We start from the raw sequence: 25,527 nt of genomic DNA on the forward strand, positions 1-25,527 counted from the left end.
CATCCTCCTCCTCCTAAGTCACGTCAGTTGTGTCCGACTCTGTGCGACCCCAAAGACGGCGGCCCACCAGGCTCCCGTCCCTGGGATTTTCCAGGCAAGCATACTGGAGTGGGTTGCCATTTCCTTCTCCAGTGCAGGAAAGTGAAAAGTGAAAGTGAAGTTGCTCAGTTGTGTCCAACTCTTCACGACCCCATGGACTGTAGCCTACCAGGCTTCTCCATCCATGGGTAAATTTTTAAAAAGTACTACAGAGCTACAATGAAGATAATGCGCTAGGGATTACAATAGAGCGGGCAGGGACACCTTGTGCTTTGAGTGTCAGCACTCTAGTGGGGTCCTCGAGGACAGCTCCTGACTCTAGCCATCCTTCTTACGGGGACGAAAGGAGAGGTGGAGTTGTTGGAGCCAGAGGTGGAGAATGCGTAGGGTTGAGAGCCGTATAATATTTGAAAAGTCAGGAACACAGAGGGGTTAAGCTCTACTCCAGTCCAAAGCTCTCTGCAAGCCAGACTCAGTGAGTAGAGATTTCAGGTGGGCCAGTGTAAAGGGCTCTGGGGCAAGTGGGTACCATTCTCATTTCACGGAGAATCACAGAGCGATATACTACACCACCTGCCTTGAGGTATTGCTCCTCATCAAAATTTGAAGGCTGGTTACCTGTGTAGCCACTTGAGGGCCCAGTAGAATGTGGTGTGTAGAGAGGTCAGTAGAGTCTGGGTGCCCTCCTCAAAATCCACACAAGTTTGAGTTTACTAGTCAGGGTTTAAGTAGGATATGGTGTTGATCTCTTAACCAGTTCTCTCCTTCTGTCCTAGGGCACAAACATTGCTGCTGGCAAAGCCATGGGAGTGGTGGTGGCAACTGGCGTTAACACTGAAATTGGCAAGATCCGAGATGAGATGGTAGCGACGGAGCAGGAGAGAACACCCCTCCAGCAGAAGCTGGATGAGTTTGGGGAGCAGCTATCCAAAGTCATCTCCCTTATATGCATTGCAGTCTGGATCATAAACATTGGGCACTTCAATGACCCAGTTCATGGAGGCTCCTGGATCAGAGGTGCTATATACTACTTTAAGATTGCAGTAGCCCTGGCTGTGGCAGCCATTCCTGAAGGTCTGCCTGCTGTCATCACCACCTGCCTGGCTCTTGGAACGCGCAGAATGGCAAAGAAAAATGCCATTGTTCGAAGCCTCCCTTCTGTGGAAACCCTTGGTTGTACTTCTGTTATCTGCTCAGACAAGACAGGTACACTGACAACGAACCAGATGTCAGTCTGCAGGGTAAGTGGAAGTAGTTTAAGAATCTTTTCTGAGTTATGGTTGTTGATTGATCATCAGAATATGCCCTCATATCATTAAAAGCTTTATTGTTTTGTTAAATTTTGTTTTTAATGTAGTTGACAATGATTTGTTGGTTTCAGGTGTACAGCATAGTGATTCAGAGATATATGTGTATATTCTTCTAGATTCCTTTCCATCGTAGCTTATTAAAAAATACTGAGTATGGTTCCCTGTGCTGTACAGTGGGTCCTTGCTGGTATGCAATAGTGTATATATGTTAGTCTCAAACTCTTAATTTTAACCATTCCCTTTCTCCTTTGGTAACCATAAGTTTCTTTTCTAGTCTGTGGGTCTACTTTTATTTTGTAAATGAGTTAATTTGTATCTTTTTTTTTTTTTGGTTCCACATGCAAGTGGTATCACATTTGTTTTTGTCTTACTTAATTTACTTAGTATGATCTCTAGGTCTATCCATGTTGCTGCAAGTGGCATTTTTTTCTTTTTTAAAGCAATTATTATAGTATAGTTGATTTATAGTGTTGCTAGTTTCAGGTGTACACAAAATGAATCAGTTATACATATACATAACATGCTCACTCTTTAAAAGATTCTTTTCCCATATAGGGCATTACAAGAGTATTGATCTGTTTTCTATATAATGGTGTGTATATTGTCAATCCTAATCATCTTCTTTATCCAGTCATCTATCAATAGACAATTACTTGCTTCCATGTCTTAACTGATGTAAATAGTGCTGCTGTGAACATTGGGGTGCGTGTATCTTTTCAAATTAGTTTTCATAATTTCTGGATATATGCCCAGAAGTGGGATTGCTGGATCATAAAACTTTTGGTTTATAATTTGATACCTTTTTATGTGCTTTAAGCAAATTGAATTTTATCTGATAGAAGTTATCTACATGAGTGATACACTTGTATTGGGGAAGTAACTATAAGCAGTCTGTAAATGTATTAGATGACTATGCTTCCTTTATTTCCTTGTTCTTCTAAGTGTATGTATGTTAATACAAGCTTCAAAGTAAGAATTGTATAAAACCAGCTAGTTATCTGCCTACATAAAATTCTAATTGGTATTTCCTTAACACATTGAATGAAACATGTTTTTCTTCTTGAAAAGTAAATAATTGAGTTTAACTTGATTCATTTTGTGTTCATCCTTCCTTCCTCCTATGTTGTTTTGACTATCACTTTAGGATAAAATAAACTGTTTAAACCTGCCCTAAGCAGAATAAAGAAATAATGTAATGATACAGCTGAATGAAGTTCTTTCATGTAATTTGATTTCCGTAGGTTTTATTCAAACAACTTTGAGGTAGAAGGATGAGAAAAACAGTATAAACTTCTAGTTACCAAATAAGTGTGTCATGGGTATGAAATGTACAGTGCAGGACAGTCAGTAATAATGTATCTATGTATGGTGGCAGATGATAACTAGACTTAACGATGATCATTTTGAAATGTATAGGAATATCCCATCATTACCCCATGTACCAGGAAGTAATAACATTGTGTAGGTCAATTAAACTTCAACAACAAACAGAAAAAGAGCAAATTTGTGGTTATCAGTCTGGAGGATGAGAAATTAGATGAAGGTGAACAAAAGGTACAAACTTCCAGTTAAATATTAGGGGATGTTGTGCACAACATAAGTATAGTCAGCACTCAGTTCAGTTCAGTTGCTCAGTCGTGTCCAACTCTTTGTGACCCATGAATCGCAGCACGCCAGGCCTCCCTGTCCATCACCATCTCTGCTGTACCTTATATGTGAAAGTTGTTAAGAGAGTAAATCTTCAGAATTCTCATCACAAGGAAACAATTTTTTCTTATTTTGTATCTATATTAGAAGATGTATATTCACTAACTGATAATCATTTCATGATGATTGTAAGTCAAATCATTTGTACAAGTCAAAGTGATTTTTCAAAAGAGATACAACTCATAAATGTTGAATGAAATTCATGTCGAAGATTCTGTTTGGGTCATTAGTTCAATGAGAGAAAATCAGTAAGATGGTAAAACTGGTTACAGGAACATGTGAGGAAGTGCTTAGTATTAGAATAGGACTAGTGTGTGTTACATTATAAAAACTGGTTAATATCACACAGAGAAATAAAACTAAGTTCATCTTTTATAGAGGACAGAAAGCCGCAACTTCGTAAAACATGAGTCTTTTATAATAGCAGAGTGAAAGAATGGGAACATTTTCCAGCGCACTGAGTCTTTAAATGCCTGCTAAGTAACGCTTCTGAATGACATTGGAGGGCACGCCATCAGCCCCTTGGCCTTATCTCTGGGTTTTAGATAATGGGTTTTTTAGCATTAGAAATTGTTCTTGTTTTAATACATTGAACCCTCAGACTCTTTACTTACTGAATTTAAATTTGTGGTAATTTTTTGATATACGTACCCTCAGCTCTTTGTGTTGTCCAAAACCCAGATCCTGATAGCTCAGTTGGTAAAGAAAAATGGACGGGTGTCCAGGTGGCAAGCTTCTAACTTAAGTAGATGCAGATTGTAACTGAGCTTCCTAAATTTTCTTTCCTTGGTCCCCCAAAATGTTGGATTTTTTTTCTTATATTTTCCCTTAAATAATCTGATTTCAAATGTTCTGTTAAAGAAACAGCTTGCCTCTTTGTTCTGTTCTACCTTTGGGGACAGAAAGCTGATGCTAATCAGTATTCTACAGGAGGTTTCTTGCAGTAGGTTGCATAACTGCCCTTGACTTAGGGGTACTTTCATCATGCAGTTTCTAAATGGCTTACTGGCTTGCAGTCTAAAAATGCCTGTGTGCATTCAGATTTAGTTTGTGTGGGTTAGAATTCTGAATGTCTTAGAATATTTTGTACTGTGGTATAGACCAAAGAGCTTCACTTTATAAACAGCGTCATTAAAGAAGTGACATGGTGTAGTCATAATGATGCCAGCTTGCTTTAATAAGTCTTAGTGCAGTTAATTTTTCACATGTGACTTTGTCTGAATTACATGGTAATACTGCTCAAGAGGTTAGAAAACTTAGGCTCTGAGAAATTGTGCCATGGCTGAGGGTCCCACAACTTTTAATAGTAAGGTAAAGTTCAGTTTCCTGATAGGAGAGATCGGTAAAACCTGTTTCTCTCTCCCACTTAATAATTGTGTAACCTTGAGCACATCCTTTAACCTCTCTATTCCTTTTTTTCCTCTTCTGTAAATGTCAGACATTTTTGGAAAGAGCTTTCTGCCAAAATTCCTTTTTTAGATGTTGTATCTGCTAGGGAAAAAAAACTGTAGGAATTGGTGATCTTGCTGCATGTGACCTTGGACATGAATCTTTTCCTCATTTGACACACCAATTATATGTGTTTGAACTAGAGCCTTTTACCAGGAGTCATCACAGTTTTAAATCCCATTGTATATAATTTTTTTTTAATCCTTTTGTCTCACAGCTTTAGTTCAGTTCCCAGGTTGATTTAGTTCTGAGTATACTTTTGAAATAAAGCTTCTGGAATTTAAAAGTATATGCTATATAATAAATCTTATGAGGCAAAGGAAGTTATTTTAAAACAAAATCAGATTTTCTTACTGAATATGAGTCTCAGAATGCTCTGAAAAGGTTTTTTAAAGCATTACATGGCTCTTTTTTTACTTGAGTTTAACATGTTAAAAATTCTTTATTGTAGAATGGTTTGATCATTACAAACTGGGCTTCTGAATTACAATTGGAAAGCAAACCAAGAGGGGGAAAAAAAATACCCTCACCTTAACAAACTGGCTCATGTCACTTTATTATTCTGTAAAATTAAGAGTTCCTTCCTAAAGCACTCTTCCATCTGTTATCGTCTTGGTAACATCAGTTCATTCAGCTCTGCGGGCTCATTACTGTATACATGTGGTTGTGCAGCTTCATAGAAAATGAGCTATTGCCACAATAAAAAGTAAGTGGAAGGAGTAGAGAAGCAATTTGTCTTATTTTACTTGGGGAATGTTCATGCAACTCTGATATGTGAGTTTACTTTTCCTAGGCTTTTAGCTCTAAAGCAGGGATACCCAGGTCACTTTCTCAGCCTGCCATTTGGAATTCTGAGTATTCTAAAAAGTACTACTTGAGTCTTTGGAACTGACTGGCCCAGAGTCCTCATAACTTGGTTTTCATGTAGGTTCTCTTTCTCCTCTGCCTGGTACCATTGCTGCTTATTTATTTAGCACCTCAATGATGCTATTTTTCAGACTGTTAGATGAATGGGGAGGCAGTCTTAATAGTGTCTAGTTAGAATAAGGAACAATACTTCTCATGCTGAGCTTCGACACTTAAGTCAGAAGAGCCTTTTGTCTTAGCAAAGGTTATATGCTTCTAGCATATCTTTTTTTAAATATCTTTTAAACACTTATGCTTTTTTTTTTTCTGTAGATGTTCATTCTGGACAAAGTTGAAGGTGATACCTGTTCCCTTAATGAGTTTACCATAACTGGATCAACATATGCACCTATTGGAGAAGTGTGAGTAAACCTTCCTTGTCTTTTAAAGGCTCCACTTTGGTAGTTTGGTGCCTGTACAGACTTGCAGTGTCTCTACAATGTTCGGATAATTTTCCTGATGTAGCTCATGTTGGTTATCAAAATGGCTTACTTTTTAAAAAATGAAATTGGTATACATACCTGAAAATTGATATACAGTTGAAATAGATTGTTTAAGCCAGTGAACCTTTTTCATCTTTCGAAGCCTAAATTTTCAAGTGGGATTTCTGTTCAGGTGGAGTTTTGGGGATGGTTTTTTATTTTTGTTTGTTTGCCATGCCACACAGTTTGTGATATCTTAGTTCCCCAACCAAGAATCAGACCCCAGGCCCCGGCAGTGAGAGCACCAAGTCCTAAGCACTGGACCACCAGGGAATTCCTAATTTTTCTTTATGGATACCAGTGGTGGAGAAATTTCAGTAACTAAGAATTTTTGGTCTTTACTGATTGACTACTGATATCAGAGACACATTCTGTTAGCGTCTCCAGCATCGGATTTCTAGGAGCCATCACTTGAATTCTTTTGAATGTTTGCCAATCTAGTGTACACAAAATTCTATTTATTAGTAAAAAAATAAATAAAAGTGATCACAGTTGACCACAATGTGCTTTAAGAGAAATTTTTTTTCTTCGGACAGACATAAAGATGATAAACCAGTGAAATGTCATCAGTATGATGGTCTTGTGGAACTGGCGACAATTTGTGCTCTTTGTAATGACTCTGCTTTGGATTACAATGAGGTGAGCCTCCTCATAAATGAGAAACTAGACTTGGCTGTTTCTAGTTCAAGGGTGCGGTGGGCAGGATGAAAATCTAGCCTTCCTTCCTCCCTTTTTGAAAGTCCGAGTTCCTGATTTTATTTGCCCTTTCCATTAAGAGCTTGTCTCTTATCAGAGCCAGCATGATCTACCCAAAGAAAGCTTGGAGCCTTTCATAATACTCTGTGGCTGAGCATTGCAGTTACTCAGCTAGGAGCTGTAGCATACATGATGTTCTCTTCTGTGTATAGCTTAGTTACTATAAATGAGTAAAGCCAAGGATACTTTCTCCTAAAAGTATAGGGTGTTGATCTTGGCTTTTTAAGATGTATCCTTGAGGACAGGTTGAGGCTTAGAAGGTTGTTTTGATGATGTTATTATGTAAAATTTAACCAACAGAAAACCTTCTTTCCTCCCTTTTTAAATTATAGACAGTGAGATACATCTTTTGGTTTCTAAAGGCAAGCCAGTCCCCAATAGAAACAGAACGTAAATTCTGTAGAATGATAAATAATGACATGGAATTACAAATACTATGTGCAGGCTCTCATGTTTCAGTTAATACTGTGATTATTTGCTTATAGTTCAGGGGAATGAAAGACCTAATTATTAGAAAAAGATCAAATGCACACCTGTCCTTTGAGTTCATTTTTAATTATTTGGATCATGTGTTCCAGGATAGGATAAAAATGACCCAGAGAACAATGATGTAATGGAGGACAGAGTGTCCTTCTCTGGAAAAAGTCTTTATTAAAGAAAATTTCCTTGTTTTTACTACTTTTTCCATTTTGTAATTTGTATGCTTTCAACTACTACAGGCGAAAGGTGTGTATGAAAAAGTTGGAGAAGCTACAGAGACTGCTCTCACCTGCCTGGTAGAGAAGATGAATGTATTTGATACCGAATTGAAGGGTCTTTCTAAAATAGAACGAGCAAATGCCTGCAACTCGGTCAGTATTTGAGCTTGGTGGTGTTCATGCTGCCCATCATGCCTGCCATATATCCTCGGTCCACTCACTCACTCTCTTAGACAACTTACTCTATACTTTATTTCCTCAAACTCTCAGTCCTTCTCCATCTTTGCTATAAGATAAACCGATTTGGCCATTTGACCAAGAAAATAAGACTTGTCAGTGGACAGCTTCCATATGCAGCCACCAGTGCTGGGACATGTGCTCTCTCTGCTCCCAGTAAATCCCAGCTGCTTCTTGTCCAATAAGCCCCAGCATCTCTCCTGCATTATCAATCTCCTGTCTCTACTGGGTCTTCATTAGAGAAATAATAGTTGTTTATCTTAAAACTTTTTCACTTAAGCACCCTGCTTCTTTTCCTTCATGGTGAAATGTCTCAAAGAACCGTTTTTATGTATTATTTCACTTTTCCCATTTTCTTGAGTCCTCTCCAGTCAAGCTTAAGGCTCCTTCCAGTCTATCAAAACTTCATATCAAAGTAGCCCGTGACCTTGTGTTAAATGGTCTAATTGTTTATGCAAGTGTACTACTAACATGTTTTAAAGTTCATAGAGCAGAAGTTGACAGAAGTAAAAAGTAAACTAGACAAATTTACAGTTAGAGTTGGAGGTTTTAACACACCTATCTCAAAAATTGATAAAACAAGCAGATTAAAAAAAATAAGGATATGGAGCAACACTTGTAAATATACTTAACCCTTTTTCCTCTTGTGCTGCTCCTAATATGCTTTTCAGATCCATAAGGAACAATTTACCAGAATACAGCATATTGCTGGTCCATGAAGCAAGACTCAGCAAATTACAAAGGGTGTAAACTGTTGTTGACCACAATAGAATTAAACTAGAAATCAGGTAGAACGACACATAAGTTTCCATCTGAAGAAAATGGAAAAACAAATACAAGTAGAAGGAAGTAGGAAATAATAAAGACAAGATCAAAAAGCTGTTCTGAAAATTTTTATATCAATAAATTTGACAGCATAGAAATCAACAAATCCTTTCAGTAGCACAGCTTTCTAAGCTGACATTTTTCTAAGAAAAATGGAATAATCCTATGCCTGTTAAACTAACTGGATCTATAATTCAAAATCTATGCTTCCCCTCAAATTATTCAGGCCCAGTTGTGCCAACACTGAAGAAATACAAGTTTTCAGGAGTTGCTGGCTGTCCAGTAGTTAGGACTTAACACTTTCCCTCAAGCTGTACAGTGTGGCCCCGCCAAGAATGGCAGAAAATGAAACCTTTATCACCAGCATAACCCTGATAGCAAAACCTGACATTGATGTAACTTTCATAATACAGAAGTAGAGATTCTCAGCACAACGTTAGCAAACTAAATCTAGTAGTAATTAAAACTTTGACATGCTGTATTTATTTGAGCAGAATTACTACAGCTATGGTGAGTGGAGTAGCAATACTAGGGGGGTGCAGGTGTGTCTTGTTAGGTGTGCGAACACCAGGCAAATGTGTGGTCCCTCAGCTATTCTCTCTTGCCTGTCGGAGCCCCAGAACCAGGATTTTCTTAGGCTGAGCAAAGTGGCAGGCAGGGTGGACTGGCCTGTTGAGGAGACCCAGGTGCTGGAGGCTGACCAGATGGTCAGTGTCTGCCAGCAGCTGTTGCGGATGGTTTTACTCAGGTTTAGCTGCACCAAGTGTGTGAGGCCACAGAATCCAGTGACAGTTCATTGCAGGACAGGTCCAGCATGTAGCCCAAAAAGAGCTGGCAGCTCCATGACATGGACCTTGTTCAGGTTGCTGAGGCTCAGGCCTAGTGTTTGCTGACCAACTTGTCGCTTATGGTCATGGTGATGCCCACTGAGTGGACCTAAGCAGTAACCTCTGTTCCAGCCAGAGTGGTGAGTGGTTGCTGAGCTGAGAAGCAGAGTAAGCAACATGCCAACAAGATGGTACCATACACAAAGGTCAGGGTGACAGGCAGCGGCAGGTAAAATTAGAATCAGAGGAAGAGAAGAAGCCTAGACGCCCAAAAGCAACCAAAGGAAGCTCAGAAATGGAAGCTGCAGAAGCCAGAGAATAGGGGTTGAAGGGACTATGCGGACAAGCAGGAGCAGAAGAGACCTAGGAGGAAACAAGCCAGGCCCTGAAGTCTGCGTCTGGTCCTGCCCTGGCAGACCTGGAAGCAGAGAGGCCCCCTGCAGCAGGGTGAGCACCGTCTCCCTGCAGTGCATGCAGGGGGGCGTCAGTGCGGTCTCAGTGGGCCCTCCAGACCTGTTCCCAGTACCCTCCGCCTCCCAGCCTTGGAGTTTAGGTTTCTTCAGAGTTGGGCTCTGCTACACACAACCCCTTAGTGTCAGACCGATATACCTGTCATCGCCAAGGGGCAGCCAGTCAGTGCTTGAGGTTCCTCGTTGTAGCACTTTAGTGCTGTTTCCTTCTGTCAGCATTTTCTGGTAGAAGAAAGAGAAACAGGAGATTATAAATACAGCCTTCCTAGTTATACAAATGCAAAGCTTATGTCAGCTATCCTACGGTGACTTTCTTTCATCCTTCCCTGGGTATCCAGGGCAGATGAGGAGGCAGTGTTTTGGGGTGGTAGGGTGGCACCTCATGGCACAGGTAGCCTAAGGTGGGCAGCAGTGCGCCTGTTAAAGACATCAGCTATTTAAGCATTGGGTCCCACGCCAAATCTCAGGCTGTGAAAAGGACTTTAGGACCATCCAGTCCAGTCTCACACTTGCAGGCAGGGAAACAGGCCCTCAGTGGCTTGCACACTGTCTCACAGTGTGAGCAGAACAAGACTGCTCCAGCACCCTGTTACATCGATTTGCCTCTCTCATACTCTCCAGGGAAATCAGAACTCGTGCCAGAATGGAGGATGCTTCAGCGGAAGTAGAGAATCTTTCACAGTAACTCAATTCATGCTTCACAACCAAGTCTCACAGCCACAAGGGTCTTGGGCCTCTCCTGTGGCATCCTGCCCAGACTCATGGTTTCCATGAAACAAGTCCAGGTCCTTGTTTCTATTTTAGGGAATTCACCCCACTTGTCAGTAAGCAAAGCCACATTGTCTGATAGCTCTGTTATCAGTTGGTGTTTGACTAAACCCTTCAGAGGCAACCTGAAGATTTCAGCTTCAGAGACTGACGTTTAGAATTACTTGATCGCCTATAACTACTCAATGCAGGGAACCGACTAGCAGCAACAGAGCAGGACCGGCTTTCTGAGGCCGAGTGGCCCTTTTGGATAGGACTGTTGCATTTCACAGCCCTGGTCCCGGAAGCAGTGGCTTTGTTCTCTCCACCCAGGATATATCTAGGTGGCACTAGTGGAAAGGAACCCACCTGCCAGTGCAGGAGATGTAAAAAATTCAGGTTCCATCCAAGGGCTGGGAAGACCCCCTGGAGGAGGGCATGGCAACCCACTCCACTGTTTCTGCCTGGAGAATCCCATGGACAGACAATACATAAGGTCACAAAGAGTCAGACAGACTGAAGTGATTTAGCACGTAGGATGTATCTGGTACAGAGGTTACGCCTCTCTCGGAGTCACTGCACATTCTTGCAGTCTTCCCAGAGTCATTGGTACAACTGCTTAATGGAAACTAAATACATGGGAAGTCCCTGGTGGTCCAGTGGTTAAGACTCTGCGCTACCTCTGCAGGGAGCACTGGTTTGATCCCTGTAAGATGGTCGTGTAGTGTGTGCCACCAACCACCCTGATCCCCACCCCGAAAAAAAAAAACCATGTAGATAAGTCATATATTAGATAATGTCAGATTTAGTGATTGTCTTTTTATTGGTCTGGCTGAGAGGATGCTTCGTTACACTCATAATTGCCTCTGTTGGATGCTGAGGTTCTTTGGGATTTTTACAGTTATTATTAAATGTTTGTCTGAATGAGTGGAAAACCCATGTTAATTTCACCACGTAATTGAATAAAGGCAGAATATCATAAGATCATTTAATTCAGAAAAGGCATCTGATAAAATTTAATCTCAGTTTATGATAAAAACTAAGCAAGCATCTTCTGGCTGATGGTGTAGTTACACAAAGTTAACATTCCTAACAGGCAAGAGAATTTACTCTCAGCATGTCTGTTCAGTGTAGTACTGGCAGCCCTAGTTCATGTGAAAGAAAGCCAACAAAAAATAGGAAAGGATAAATAAAGTATGTTGATTTTATGGTAATATGACTGTATATATAGATAAACCAGTGGAGTCTGAATCTGAAGGTTAATTCTCAGTTTTTGTTTTCCCTGAGCTGTCAGTTTGTCCTCCCAATCTCTCCCTCCCTAAGAGAGTCCTTTACTTGCTCTCCCCCCAACCCCATCTCCTCGGCTCTATCTTCCAAGAGGCGCCAGGGCCCAGGCCTCGGCTTTTCTGTCTGCAGTTACTCCCTTGAACTCTTCTCTCCTTATGACTTTAAATACTGTCACTGTGCTGACACCTGACATAGCCACTAGCTGTCTAAAGTATTTAAAATATTGAAGTGGTGTGGTGTTCTTTGCCCTTCCTTCGGTTAATTCTTAACATAACTGCCAGAGCTTGAAACTCTCCATTGTCTTACTGTTTTACTTGTTAAAAAAGCCAGATGCCTTACGGTGACTTTCAGGATGCTACAGCCTGCTTCTGCAACCCCTGCCATTAACCCCGAACGTTTTCTGCAAACTCCCTTCTGGCCGTGTTGCCCTGGAGGTTCCTTGAACTGCCCGGTCACATCAGTGTGCATAATATTCTCTCGGCTCACACTCACACATCTTTCATGTGTTTACTCAGATATTGCCTTCTCGGTACCATATGTAAAATTGTAACCTCGACATACATAATTTTTTCTTCCTTGCTTATTTTTGAAATTTTTTCTCCATGGCACTTATAATCTATTTTCACATCCTAGTATGTCTTTCTCAGACTAAAGGGTGAGTTTTATGAGGGTGGGAACTTGTCCGTTTATTGTCTATTGCTACATCTCCAGTGTCTGCCACGTAATAGGTATTTAGTGAATGTTTAACTGTTAAAAGTCAAAAGTTTATCAAAATTGCTATCCAATAATATTCCATATATGTTCTCTTTATAGGTCATTAAACAATTGATGAAAAAGGAGTTTACTCTAGAGTTTTCACGCGACAGAAAATCAATGTCAGTTTATTGTACACCAAACAAACCAAGTCGGACATCAATGAGCAAAATGTTTGTGAAGGCAAGTACAGCAGATTGCAATTAAACGTTCTTACCAGGATTAGAATCCCGAATGAGCTAATACATAAAATTGTTGTTCTCACATTTCCAGGGTGCTCCTGAAGGTGTCATTGACAGGTGTACCCACATTCGAGTCGGAAGTACTAAAGTGCCCATGACTCCTGGAGTCAAACAGAAGATCATGTCTGTCATTCGGGAGTGGGGCAGTGGCAGTGACACACTGCGCTGCCTGGCCTTGGCCACTCATGACAACCCACTGAGGAGAGAGGAAATGAACCTTGAGGACTCTGCCAACTTTATTAAATATGAGGTTCGTTCATGAAAAGCTTCACCCGCATCCTGCACATTGATTGTTTAGGTAGCACTCCTTCAGTAAAAGGTCAGATGAGTCTCGCTTTTGCGGAGAAAGACGTGTGGTTATTTGTTTTCCTGCAGGCCAAATGTATCCTCTTTATAATTTAAATTGCTGTTTCAAACATACAGTTAACAGTTTAATACAGGCCTGTTACTTGTTTTGCTGCTTTCATGTAAATTAAGATAATTTCAAAATATTCATTAATTACTGACTCAGATTGTTCAAGTGGAAGGATCCTGTCTACTTCTGCTCTTGGAATTCTTTCCTATCAGGTATGTGGCTTCCTGAAGTCTTGAACAAGGAAGTTTCAAGTTCAAATTTGATTACCATGGGTCACTGATTGGCTGCTGTCAATATGTTCCTATTCCTCAGTATATTTTTTCCTCTAAGAATATTATTAATGAAAGCTCAAGAATTATTTTTAGTAACAAGAATGTAGTGATAGTTTTGCTTCTGATTTATTAGAGTTAATACTGTTCTTCATTGGGTTTATATTAACATCAGTGGTGTGAATTTTGCCATTAGAAAATGCAGAAACCTTTACTCTCCACACTAGGGGGAAAAAAAACCAGAATTTCCTGTTTTGACATAAGGTGATTCTTTCACCATAGACCAATCTGACTTTCGTTGGCTGTGTGGGCATGCTGGACCCTCCGAGAATTGAAGTGGCCTCCTCTGTGAAGCTGTGCCGGCAGGCAGGCATCAGAGTCATCATGATCACAGGCGACAACAAGGGCACGGCTGTGGCCATCTGCCGCCGCATTGGCATCTTCAGGCAGGATGAGGACGTGACAGCAAAGGCCTTCACAGGTCGCGAGTTTGATGAGCTCAGTCCTTCAGCCCAGAGAGAAGCCTGCTTGAATGCGCGCTGTTTCGCTCGAGTTGAACCTTCCCACAAGTCTAAAATTGTAGAATTTCTTCAGTCGTTTGATGAGATTACAGCTATGGTGAGTGTCTGTAGACATGTACAGGTAACAAACTGCGCAAACACAGCAGATTCTAATTCTGATCATTAAATTTTTAGTAATAGGTCCCATATTCGGAAATTCTTTTTTTGTCATGATCTGGGCTGTTTCTCAAGGATTCTGTTGGCCTGCAAGATTCTGGGGAAGTTTAAGACCTAGAAGCCTGCATCAGTCACAGGGGAAGTATTTGTCATGGTTAAAATGTATGTGTTTTTATCTCACGTTTCTAAAAGCTGATTTAGGACATAACTATGACGTACTCTATCACATGTTTGGAAAACCTCACCTGAAATGAGATGGTACTGGTGATGCGTTCTCTGAGAACAACCTGTTGATGAAGCATCTCCCATAGTCTTCCTTGCATCTGATTTTTCACCAAGATGTTAACATTGTGTCATGCTTGCTTTTTGCTGCTTGTCTATGAAAAGTTTCAGTTTTTAAAACAATTTTGTTGCTAAAAACCAGCTGTTCTGGTTGTCTTCCTCTTTCCTCCCCTTCCCTTCTTTCTCCAAGGAAAGCACCATTCTGAATTCAGTACTGGGTGTTTAGTAAAAGTATAGAAAACATACATGGGAATGATAGTTCTGTATCTGTAGACTATGGTTAAGCATTTCTGGCCGAGAATGGCATATTTTTGCCATGTAAATGGCGTATTATAGTTTATTTATTTGTCTGCATTTGCTCTATTCGAGATTTATCCATATGGATACAAGCATTTTGTTTCTACTGCCATGTAGGTTGTGTTGTGTTTTATTTGGTACAATGAGTAATAACAGATAGTTTGAAGTCCCCTTTGTTCTGCTTCCTCTGAAGTGTCACCTGTAAGTTCGTTTGGCAGTTTCACCCAGAAAACTTAGTTGCCCAGAGGCCCAACAGCTCCATTCATTCCCTGGCTTCGGGATGGCCAAGTGATTGCTGGCAGTGTGTGTATTAGGCATCAGGTATGCAAATCAGTGGTGGGTTTCTTGGCCTTTCAGACTGGAGACGGTGTAAATGACGCTCCTGCTCTGAAGAAATCTGAGATCGGCATCGCTATGGGCTCTGGCACTGCGGTGGCTAAGACAGCCTCCGAGATGGTTCTGGCTGATGACAACTTCTCCACCATCGTGGCTGCTGTGGAGGAAGGGCGGGCCATATACAACAACATGAAGCAGTTCATCCGCTACCTCATCTCCTCCAACGTCGGGGAGGTCGTCTGGTGGGTCCCTGTGGCAGACTGTGCGTGTCCCTCGGCTCGTGGTTCACGTGGCAGCAGCTTCACTCTTGGTGCAGTGGGAGGGTGGGCGGCAGGCGGAGATGAGGCCCTTGTGGAGGTAAAGGTGCTTCTGGCCCCTAGGAGGGCTGCCTACGGCTGTCGCAGTATGCAGAGGACACGCTTGAACATGGAAAGGGGTTTAAATTAACTGTATAATACAATGTAAAATTCTTGGCCTTCAAAAGGTTAAGTTAATTTGGAATTGGGGTATAATAAACGTTTTATGATTACTCAGGGGAAAAGTTATTTCAAGTCATCGTTGCTGTCCACCGATTTTTATGGGAGAGGAGGGGATGTTGATGTTAAATAGTGGCCAAAAATAATTTGGGGTCTTTCTCTTCTTTCCTTGGGTGGACACAGTATTTTCCTAACAGCAGCCCTTGGATTTCCTGAGGCTTTAATTCCTGTCCAGCTGCTCTGGGTCAATCTGGTAACAGATGGCCTGCCTGCCACTGCACTGGGGTTCAACCCTCCTGATCTGGACATTATGAACAAACCACCCCGGAACCCAAAGGAACCACTGATCAGTGGGTGGCTCTTTTTCCGTTACCTGGCTATCGGCTGTGAGTATGGTCTTTTATATTATTTTTTTTTAATTACTATTTATTTGGCTGCACTGGGTCTTAGTTGCGGCATATAGGATCTTTAGTTGCGTCATACAAACTCTTGCAACATGTGGAATCTAGTTCCTGACAAGGGATCGAATCCCAACCCCTGCATTGGGAGCATGGAGCCTTGGCCACTATAGTATTGATTTTTAAACAAAACGTTTATGAGTCCAAACATTTCATAAATTCATCCCTTAAAAGCACTTTTTTTTTTTTTCTATCCCCATATTAGGGTAGCACAATATGGCAGCTGTCCTCTTTCAGTTTATAGTAAGGTTAGTCCCTCGTTTTAGGGCTTTTGTTCTTCCTTTGGCCTTTGTGAATTAGGTTCTCAGATTTAACCCATGGGCAAAGGAAACACAGGGGCAACTCAGGCCTCACATCGCCAAGATTCCCTTTCCCTGAGTGAGAGAAGGGTTCTGTGCATTCATCAGCAGTGTTGGCCCTTTTACCTGTGTTGTCCCTGTCCACTTCATCCTGACCCAGGATGCTGCTTCTCTCTCTCTCCGTAGATTAGGAATGTGAGGTCCAGAGAGGCTAAATGGCGTCCCTAGGATCCCATAGAGCTTCTCTGATGGCTCAGTGGGTAAAGAATCCACCTTCAATGCAGGAGACACAGGAGACGCAAGTTTGATTCCCGGGTTGGGAAGATCCCCTGGAGAAGAGCATGGCAACCCAATCCAAGGCTTCTTGTCTGGAGAATCCCGTGGACAAAGGAGCCCGGCAGGCTAGAGTCCAGAGGGTCGCAAGGAGTCAGACACAACTGAGTGACTGCACACCCACAGGGTCCCATAGGAGGCTCTTTCAGTAAATTGACGTGACTTAACAGTCAGCGTAAAACGGGGGGACTCTTAGCCAGCCAGTACCTGGCAGCCCGGTTTCTCACGTGGCTTCCCGGCAAATAGGTCTATCTTACATGTCTATTTTCGCAAGTGATGGTGTGCTGTGAGCACCTGTGTGCTGAGCCTTGTCTTAGCATTTTTCTCCCTCTTTGTTGGGTAGTGTATGTCAGTGCGCCACCTGCCCACTGTTCTGATTGCTAGGCTAGAGGGTGTGCATGCTTGGACCGTGTGTGGCTGCTCCTGCACTGGGACGGTCTCTTATTCTCAAGGCCCTGTGTTCTCCACTACCCTTTGTTGCTTCTTTGTTATTTGAATTCAAAAGTAACTGGGGGGGAGGGTAGTCCAAGAACTGGCTTTGAGCACTGCCATGGTGTCCTGCACTGATGGCCTTTCCATATGAGGGCTCTGCCAGGCCTTTGATGGAGCAAAGACGCTAGCAGTCATGGAGGAGTGATCTGGTGCTCTAGCACAGCGTGGCATCACATGGAGGACAGGTGCCTGAGCCTTAACATACTGGCTGCTGGTTAGAGAGCACGTGACTGGTATAAAGGTGCTCCCCCAGTTCTAGTAGTTCTGGTAGGTTCTTTTCCTCACAGATTCTCAAAGGAGAAGCCACCTGGTTCTTCTGTACCACAGACATGCCCTCATTGTGGAGACCCTCTAACTGCTCTAGCTGATGCGAGTTAGCAGGTGCTGGTGGCGGCACAGGCTCAGTGACCCCACGTCTCTGATCTCCGTCCTGGGGGTTGGCCCGTGAAGCAGTGCCTGCAGAGATGCTGCTAGCTGTAAGACCCCACGTGTATCAGTGTCATGATGTTTGTTCCCAGGTTACGTTGGCGCTGCTACGGTGGGTGCTGCCGCGTGGTGGTTCATTGCTGCCGAGGGTGGTCCAAGAGTGTCCTTCTACCAGCTGGTACGTAGCCACCTTTCTTTCTGTATCTTAAATGCAGACGCATGGTAAGCCTTCACATACAAGGGTGTCCTTGAGCTTTCTGTGGTTTGGATGTCTGTCAGATACTCTTAAGAACTGAACAGTAAGCAGTTGCATCTAAGGTTGTTCTGAAAGACCAGGGCTTCTCTGGGAAATGGGGTGAGATCCTGTATGGGGCTGTATTCTGGGCTTAGTGTGGAATTTGTGTGTGGACCTTGGGAATGTCTTTGGCTGATTGGGAACTTGGTGTCGGGCTTTTGTTGCAGAGTCACTTCCTACAGTGTAAAGAGGACAACCCGGACTTTGAAGGCGTGGACTGTGCAGTCTTTGAATCCCCATATCCAATGACAATGGCGCTCTCTGTTCTAGTAACTATAGAGATGTGCAACGCCCTCAACAGGTCCGTGACTCTTCTTAACGTGCTGGGGGATTGTGTGTGTGTCATGGTTGATTGAGAGTCGCAGGAAAGCTCTGCCCTCCCCAAAAGGAAGAACAAGCAGCACCGGTTTTAAGAGCTTAAGTCGTCATCGCCTCCAGGAAGCAGTGGGCGTGCTGAGCCACATGTTCCTTAAGAGACGGCAGAGGCCAGAAATAGGGACTTCAGTGCCCACAGGGAAGGAGCTGCTGCCCTTTAGCATCAAGACAAACGGTATCATCTAATTATGCCAGTGACAAAAATGGAAATTTCAAAATAGCCTAAGTGTCAAGGGCAATTGAGAGCAGCTTTGAACCCACTGAAATAAGATCACTCTGCCGAAGCCTAGATTTAAGTTGAAGTCTGTCCTACATCTGAATGTTATTCCTTAACTTTGCCACCGTAGAAACGTAGTACAATTAGGTCAGTGGGCAATGCCAAGGGAGCTGTCACCTTATTGAAGTGTGGTTCTGAACAGACTCTGTCAGTGAGGGCACATGCCTCTGCCCTTGGGCAGGCACCTTTCACCTGCCTCTCCTTGTTCCACAGCTTGTCTGAAAACCAGTCCTTGCTGAGGATGCCCCCTTGGGAGAATATATGGCTCGTGGGCTCCATCTGCCTGTCGATGTCGCTCCACTTCCTAATCCTCTATGTGGAACCCTTGCCAGTAAGCAGTGTGGGGAGCCCGGGCTGGGGCCTGTCTGGCTGTCCAGCAAGTTGGGGAGCTTGATGAGGTTTCTTTGTGTTTCAGCTTATTTTCCAGATCACACCACTGAATGTGACCCAGTGGCTGATGGTGCTGAAAATCTCCTTGCCTGTGATTCTAATGGATGAGACCCTCAAGTTTGTGGCCCGCAACTACCTAGAACCTGGTAAAGAGTGTGTGCAGCCTGCCACCAAACCCTGCTCGTTTTCGGCATGCACCGATGGGATCTCCTGGCCCTTTGTGCTGCTCATAATGCCCCTGGTGATCTGGGTCTATAGCACAGACACTAACTTTAGTGATATGTTCTGGTCTTGACTGACAGTTTTGCATAAAGAAGATGTTTAACTTAATCAATTAATTTTTTTTATTGTTTAAAGCAACTGTCTATTTCTGCTGAATTTTCACATGAACATATTGGCTGGTGAAGGAAGTTTCATATTCTAGATTTTGTTTTGCTTTTTCTGACTTCAGTGGGGCAAGATTTTCCTTTTTTATACACATAATTAAAGTGTCCATTGACATGTACAGAGAACTAACACTATTTTATGCAAATATTTTTTTGTAGATGAAAAAAAGCATGTACAGTGTTCTGTTTAATACTCATCCTTGTAAAAAAAAAATAGTTGAGCCAGCAGACATTGTCAGCAAATTAATTGGCAGCAGATTTTAGGAAATGAATGTGTGTGGTTTTTTCTAAAACTAAATAGCATGTATTGTGTCTTTTGCATGATCATCTGGATTTAATCTGAGATCACAGTCTAATTTTCATTCATAAGCCAATTTTTCTGCACTGAGCAGAGTACTGCTACCTCAGTCAGTATTTTTTGGTTTGCCACCCCCTTCACCCCTCAGCCCTGTGTTCACCTCCACCCCCGCCCTGCTCGGCTGCTTCTCCTGTAGGGTTTTGATGGTTCTGTTTACATCAGTCTTAACAAGAGGTATGCTTGTTCTCGCTTGTGCAGAAAACATTGTTCCAGATTCAATCGACTGGGTTCATGTCCCCTCACATAGTTTTTAAGGTTATTTATTTAAATGTCTAATGTATTTTATTGTAACAGACATTGTTTTGCCAACATTGCCTATTTCAGTGGCACTTCACAATCTAGTTTAAAAAGAAAAATAAAACATTTTAAATGGACAGAGAAAAATAACCGTCTTGTTTTTAACTATTAAGTGGCTTAGTTCTCTTAGGTTCTTAGCTCAGAATTATTTACTGTGCTCGAGGGGAAGAAGGATCCTGTTCTGCTGCATAGGTCGTTGTAGGAATTTTATTTTTGGTATATAGGCACTAATTGTCATCTGTGATACATTTTTATGCAAGTTTCTGCTGGCCTGTTTTAGCCTGGTGTAGAGGACGTAAGGGTGTGTGTGTGTGTGTGCGTGTGTGTGTGTTTTGTAAAATTTGTAAATAGCACATGACCAAATGAACATATTGTATAGAACTATTTTTATTTGAATGTGGCACTAACCACCACCATTGTTACTATGATAAATGTTTGTGCATGTTCAAGATCAGTCTTACCAACAGTGTATAAGTCATTAACAGTCCTAACTGTGGTGTTTTCCTCCAATGCCTTCCAACATCCATCAACTAACGTGAGTATTCCCTGGAATTTGGATGCTTTAGCCTGAAGGTGACTGCAGCTAAGTGAGCTGGGTGTATAAGACACTGATGAGTCAGGCACCCTGAGAGGAACGGGTACGCAGTACACGGCACCTGTGGGCTGGGGTAGCTGCTCTAGACGCCACCCACCACCTTGGACAGCGGCACAGCCAGGTGTCAGGGAGGACCTGGGGGAAGACAGAATAGTTCTGCTTTGGTCAGACTGACAGGTACCTTCACAAACGCCAAGATGCAGATTCACAGAAAAACTTTTCAGTTTCTTTGATCTTTGTTAGCGGCAAGGACTGGTCCCAGAATGTTGCTACCTGGATCATTAAAAAGCAAGTGAAAGCAAGTAACTGAACCTGTAAACTCATGCATCCTTTTGTTCTCCCCACCCGGTCACACCACACAGCTTGCAGGATCTTAGTTCCTGAAATTGAACTAGGGCTCCAGCAGTGAGAACAGAATCCTAACCACTGGGTCACTGGGGAATTCCCTGGTTCATTTTTAAGTAGGCCATCTTTTTCCACCTTCTGGGTCATATCCTTTGTAGCTAAGACTTTTCTCTCCAGGGTACGTTAGTTAACGTACCATAGCTGAGCATTAGCCAAAGTGAAGGGCCTAGGCCGTACATATTCATGCTGGCAGCTTGTCCTCGTGAAGCTCCTGGTGTTCTCATGGGTACCTGAAGTCCTGGATATGGGGCCAGCTGAATAACATGTAAATGCTGCAAGTATGAGGAAAGCTAACAGGTATCAAGCAGAACACGGTGCTGCCAAGTTTAAGAGGTTTCCGTGTACGGGGTAGAAAGGGCACATGGAGACAGATTCTTAACGCAGAGTCCTGGTCTGGCTCCCTGAGGCCTCAGAGGAAAGGGAAGCTGGTTTGCTTGGCAGGGAATATAGGAGGTACGTTTTGCCAACTTTAGCATTATGAATTGCAGAAAGAAACAAGTTGAGCAGATCAAGTGCAAGGAGTGTGTCTTGGCTGCAAACCAAACCAGGATGTCTGAGCTTGTTGGGTGGGGTGCTATTCAACGATCAACTTTTCCTGACTCAGTTCCTTGATTTATTGGTCTTTACAAAAGAAGTTGAATGGTATGGGTGGCTGTTGCCCTGTGGTTTCTCAGCTTCAGGCCTGTCCAGCCCACAGGTGGTTTGGGCACCCACTTCCCTCAACCCAGACAGCTGGGAATGGGGGAGACCTGGTGCTACAGAGCCCCTTAGCTGCTCTGCTTTAGGCTTTGCCGCCAAAAACCATGTCCACACTGGCACTTCCTCGGTAGTTGGTGCTGCTGTGGGCACATCCCTGGCCCCTGGACTTGTGGGGAGCAGGAGTCCAGCTATCCTCACCAGGTCCCTGCAAGGGAGTGTCAGCCCCATCCTCCCTGCGTATGGGCTCAGGCAGCTCTTGCCTGAAACCTCTCCAGGGTCTTTGCTGTCAGCAAGTGGGCTGAAGGCCCATCCCCTCAGAGTTCTGGTTTTTGCCACCCCATCCCCAGATTGGCCTCTTTCCTTTGCTCAGGAAATGGCATTCTTACATGTTCCCTAAATGGGGTGCCATGCCAGCCACTCATTCTGCATCTACATAGAGCAGGTGGCACACCGGGTAGGAAGAGCCGCATGAGCTCAGACACAAGCAGGGCAACTGCCACCTTCCCTCACAAGTGGCTGCTTCCATTTACCTCAGACTGGGGCCCAGACCCCTGAATGTCCATGTGGTGGGCAGACCTCAGGAATATCTGAGACCCACAAGCCTTAGCTCAGTGTCTGCCAGGCCTGCTGTGTTTGCAGTGTGCATACAGCACATTGAAAAACCACCACCCGGCAGTTAACAATTGAGGGTAATCTGCAGCCTTTTTTCTCGAAAGGGAACAGTGATAAGCAGTTCCCCTTCTAGGACTGGGTCTGGCTGGGCCTGCAGCCCAGAGGCTGGTCCCAAGGGAAGGAAGGGATGGGAGCTAGAGGCTTGGCGCTGATACCATACTGCTCACTGTGCTTGGCCTTCCTCACCCCCTGCACTGCTAACCAAGGACTTTCTCAACTTCTGTTAAACCTGAAGCAATTAAGTGTCTGCCTGGTGGGATACTCTGTAGCCAAATGACAGGAGGGGCCTGTAAGTTAATCAGAAATGCTGGTCAGAAATCTTAAAAGATCAACCTGAACATTCCTTTTCATCTGTCACTGTTAATCTCAGTCTTAAATTAGTTATTCTAACATTTCCTCCCCATATTTCATAAAGCTGATTTCCTCTCTCTTTCCTTTTCAGCAATACTGGAGTAACCGCTTCCTAAACCATTTTGCAGAAATTTAAGGGTGTTCAGTTGCGTGCATGTGCGTTTTTAGCAACACATCTTCCAGCCCTCTGCATGATTGATGTTGGGGGAAAAAGAAAATTAGAAAAAAGTCCCCGACTTGTTGTGTGTTATGTGGAGGAAACGTGTATTACCAGTGGGGTTTTAGCTTTTGAATCAAAATAATAACAAATGTACAATTTAACTTAATGAATCAGAAAGCCTCTCCAGAGAAGTCTGGTTTCTTTGCTGCAAGAAGAATGAGGTTCTGAAACCTTATCCAAGAACGTAGAAGCCATCAGCCAAGTCTCCGTATTTCTCTGTGCAAAATATCATAGCTTAAATAAATGTACAATATTCAATTGTAATGCATGCCTTCAGTTGTAAGTAGCCAGATTTCTCTATGGTGTCATTGAAACATGCTACTTTTTAATTGGCCCTGTACAGTTTGCTTATTTATAAATTTATTGAAAACACTACAGGTGTTGAATGGTTAAAAATGTAGGCTTCCAGTTCATAACTTCAGTTATTTTCCTGAGTGTGCAAACAGCTATTTTGCACTGTATTAAATGTAACTTATTTAATGAAATCAGAAGCAGTAGACAGATGTTGGTGCAATACAAATATTGTGATGCATTTATATCAATAAAATGCTAAACGTCAGTTTATCACAACGCATGTTTGACTTTAGACTGTAAATAGAGATCAGTTTATTTCTGTGCTGGTAACAAGCATTGCACAGACATGGTTTCAGGTAAATAAATCTATTCTACGATAAGTTTACAGTGTGCTGTTGACTGTTCTCCTGTGGGAGGTGCGGGTGGGTGATGTGCACTGAGGGCCTCCAGCCCTGGCACCCTGAGCAGTTGTGCCCTTGGGTAGATAATAGGGACAGGAAGTTCCTGTTGACTTTCTGCCAGTAGGAGAGCAGAGTGGTAGAAGGTCTGCTTGTGTGACATGAGAGCTATAAAATATTCCTGTCCTGGTTCCACTGCCTCAAGTATGAGGAAAAGTATGTGTCTCATCAGTATGGTTTTCAGAGATAATTATCATGATGTAAAAGCTGTCAGCAGCTTGGGAACTAGTGATGGAGAGATGCTTGTAATACTGCTCATATCAAAATTAAAATTTTTTATATTCCTACTAGATAGAGAAAAGAACTAAGTGTCTCAGCTGTACTCATTTTTTAAATAACTGAAATCAACTCCACATACATGGGGAAGAAAGATTTGGGGGGGGGGATGTGGGGGGAAATATTTGACTCATCATCTATTTTGATGTCCCAGAAGCGTTGACTTCAGAATCACACTCACCATCTACTATTGCCCTTAGTGCTGTCCTGGAGCGTCACTACACTCAGACGAGAGAAGGGAAGATGCCTAGGGGTAAACAAAAGGGAGCAGCGGTCCTCCTGGATCCGTGAGAACCTCTCACTTTTAGGAATGTATGAATGTACACAAGTCATACATTTTGATACTAGACTGATTCTAATAAAAATGATTAGAAAATGTAAGAATAGCAAGGAAGCAGTACCAAACCCCAGCGATAAAGCTATAATCATTAAATGCATTATCTAGCATGTAAAAGCTGGGCTATCCATTTTGTCAGTGTTTATTCTAGGGGGAAAAAAGACCATGTCTCCCTTACACTCAATCAAATGGATCAAAAGATTTGAAAAATTAAGTTACACCCCTACAGAAAAATGGCCAAGTGATTGATATAAACCAAAGAACTTACATAAATTCGCAATCAGATACCATTTCATGCCCACCAACTGACCAAAAAAAAGGGTCTTCTAATACCAAGGACAGGGAGATTGGGCCATCCTTATTGCAGAGCAGTTGGATGTCATCATCTGGTAAATTTACAGATGCTGTTAACATACAACCTCGTGGGTCCTTACCTTAGAGAATTCCTCACAAGTGCTGGAAGAGCCATACTAAGATGTTTCTAAAAGCACTGGAAACAACCTAAAAGACCAACAATAGGAAAATAAGGAAGTATGCTTGAGATAACGTTGAAATCATTCTGCATCAATGAAAATAAACCAGGCATCAAGAGCTAATATCAAGTAGAGTGTATATTAAGATACACAAAACCCATGTCAGTCTTTTTTCATTGGCCACACTGCCCAGCATGCAGGATCTTAAGTTTCCCAACCAGGGATCAAACCTATGTCCCCTGCATTGGAAGCACAGCCTTAACCACTGAACCACCAGGTAAGTCCATAGCCTATCAAACTCTATGCCAAGGCATGTGCACTAGCTTCCCTGATGATAAAGTCCAGCACACAGAAAGCTAAACAGCCAGGTGGTGGATTCACTCAGTGCAAGCTTCTCACCTTTGTGGACTGGAAGTAAATAGATGAGTTACAAGTTCATAGACATCAGCCACAGGGACAGGAAGTGAGCAGTCAGTGGTTCCAAGAGGGAGGGAGAGCAGTTTCATTTAATGCTTGGATGTTACATATGTAGGGGTTCATTATGCCTGTCTGCAAGTCCGAGTTTTGTTTTGTTTTGTTTTTTAATAAAAAAGTACCAAGGAGAAAAAAAAAAAAAAACAGGAGAAAACTCGGAAATGAAAAGACCCCAGATGAGTGATAAACTGATCACATAAAAATGTAAACTTTTGGGGACAGACTATACCTCTGGAGTTAACTGTTGAACCACTAAGTCATGTCTGACTCTGTGACCTCCATGGACTGCAGCCTGCCAGGCTCCTCTGTCCTTGGGATTTTCCAGGCAAGAATACTGGAGTGAGTAGCCATTTCCTTCTCCAGAGGATCTTCCCGACTTGGGGATCAACCCACATCTCCTGCACTGGCAGGAGGATTCTTTCCCACTGAGCCACCAGGGAAGTCTCTCACAATTAGCAAA

The 25,527-nt window shown here is 42.7% G+C and overlaps 2 protein-coding genes across 15 annotated transcripts in view; one reads left to right on the top strand and one right to left on the bottom strand.

The window, feature by feature from the left end:
- The window catches only part of ATP2A2 (ATPase sarcoplasmic/endoplasmic reticulum Ca2+ transporting 2), a 56,873-nt gene extending 33,444 nt beyond the window's left edge, over positions 1 to 23,429 (top strand). For 2 of the 3 annotated variants that reach the window (XM_042234595.2, XM_042234596.2), the window contains 13 exons: positions 816 to 1,280; positions 5,685 to 5,773; positions 6,430 to 6,532; positions 7,369 to 7,500; positions 12,554 to 12,676; positions 12,767 to 12,985; positions 13,642 to 13,977; positions 14,973 to 15,193; positions 15,611 to 15,813; positions 17,528 to 17,613; positions 17,898 to 18,031; positions 18,596 to 18,713; positions 18,798 to 23,429. In XM_042234595.2, the coding sequence (XP_042090529.1) occupies positions 816 to 1,280; positions 5,685 to 5,773; positions 6,430 to 6,532; positions 7,369 to 7,500; positions 12,554 to 12,676; positions 12,767 to 12,985; positions 13,642 to 13,977; positions 14,973 to 15,193; positions 15,611 to 15,813; positions 17,528 to 17,613; positions 17,898 to 18,031; positions 18,596 to 18,713; positions 18,798 to 19,067 (2,499 nt within the window). In that variant the 3' untranslated portion in view covers positions 19,068 to 23,429. The remainder of the gene's footprint in view (positions 1 to 815; positions 1,281 to 5,684; positions 5,774 to 6,429; positions 6,533 to 7,368; positions 7,501 to 12,553; positions 12,677 to 12,766; positions 12,986 to 13,641; positions 13,978 to 14,972; positions 15,194 to 15,610; positions 15,814 to 17,527; positions 17,614 to 17,897; positions 18,032 to 18,595; positions 18,714 to 18,797) is intronic. The other variant, XM_012097784.5, reaches the window with a different exon arrangement.
- Positions 816 to 25,527, bottom strand: part of ANAPC7 (anaphase promoting complex subunit 7) — a 58,303-nt gene continuing 33,591 nt past the window's right edge. For 5 of the 12 annotated variants that reach the window (XR_009597016.1, XR_009597020.1, XR_009597021.1 and 2 more), the window contains one exon: positions 816 to 24,621. The gene's annotated coding sequence lies outside the window, so the exon portion shown is untranslated. The remainder of the gene's footprint in view (positions 24,622 to 25,527) is intronic. The other 7 variants (XR_003585542.3, XR_009597023.1, XR_003585541.3 and 4 more) reach the window with 5 other exon arrangements.

The sequence above is a fragment of the Ovis aries genome, chromosome 17, assembly GCF_016772045.2.
Source record: "Ovis aries strain OAR_USU_Benz2616 breed Rambouillet chromosome 17, ARS-UI_Ramb_v3.0, whole genome shotgun sequence".
Taxonomy (NCBI): Eukaryota; Metazoa; Chordata; class Mammalia; order Artiodactyla; family Bovidae; genus Ovis; species Ovis aries.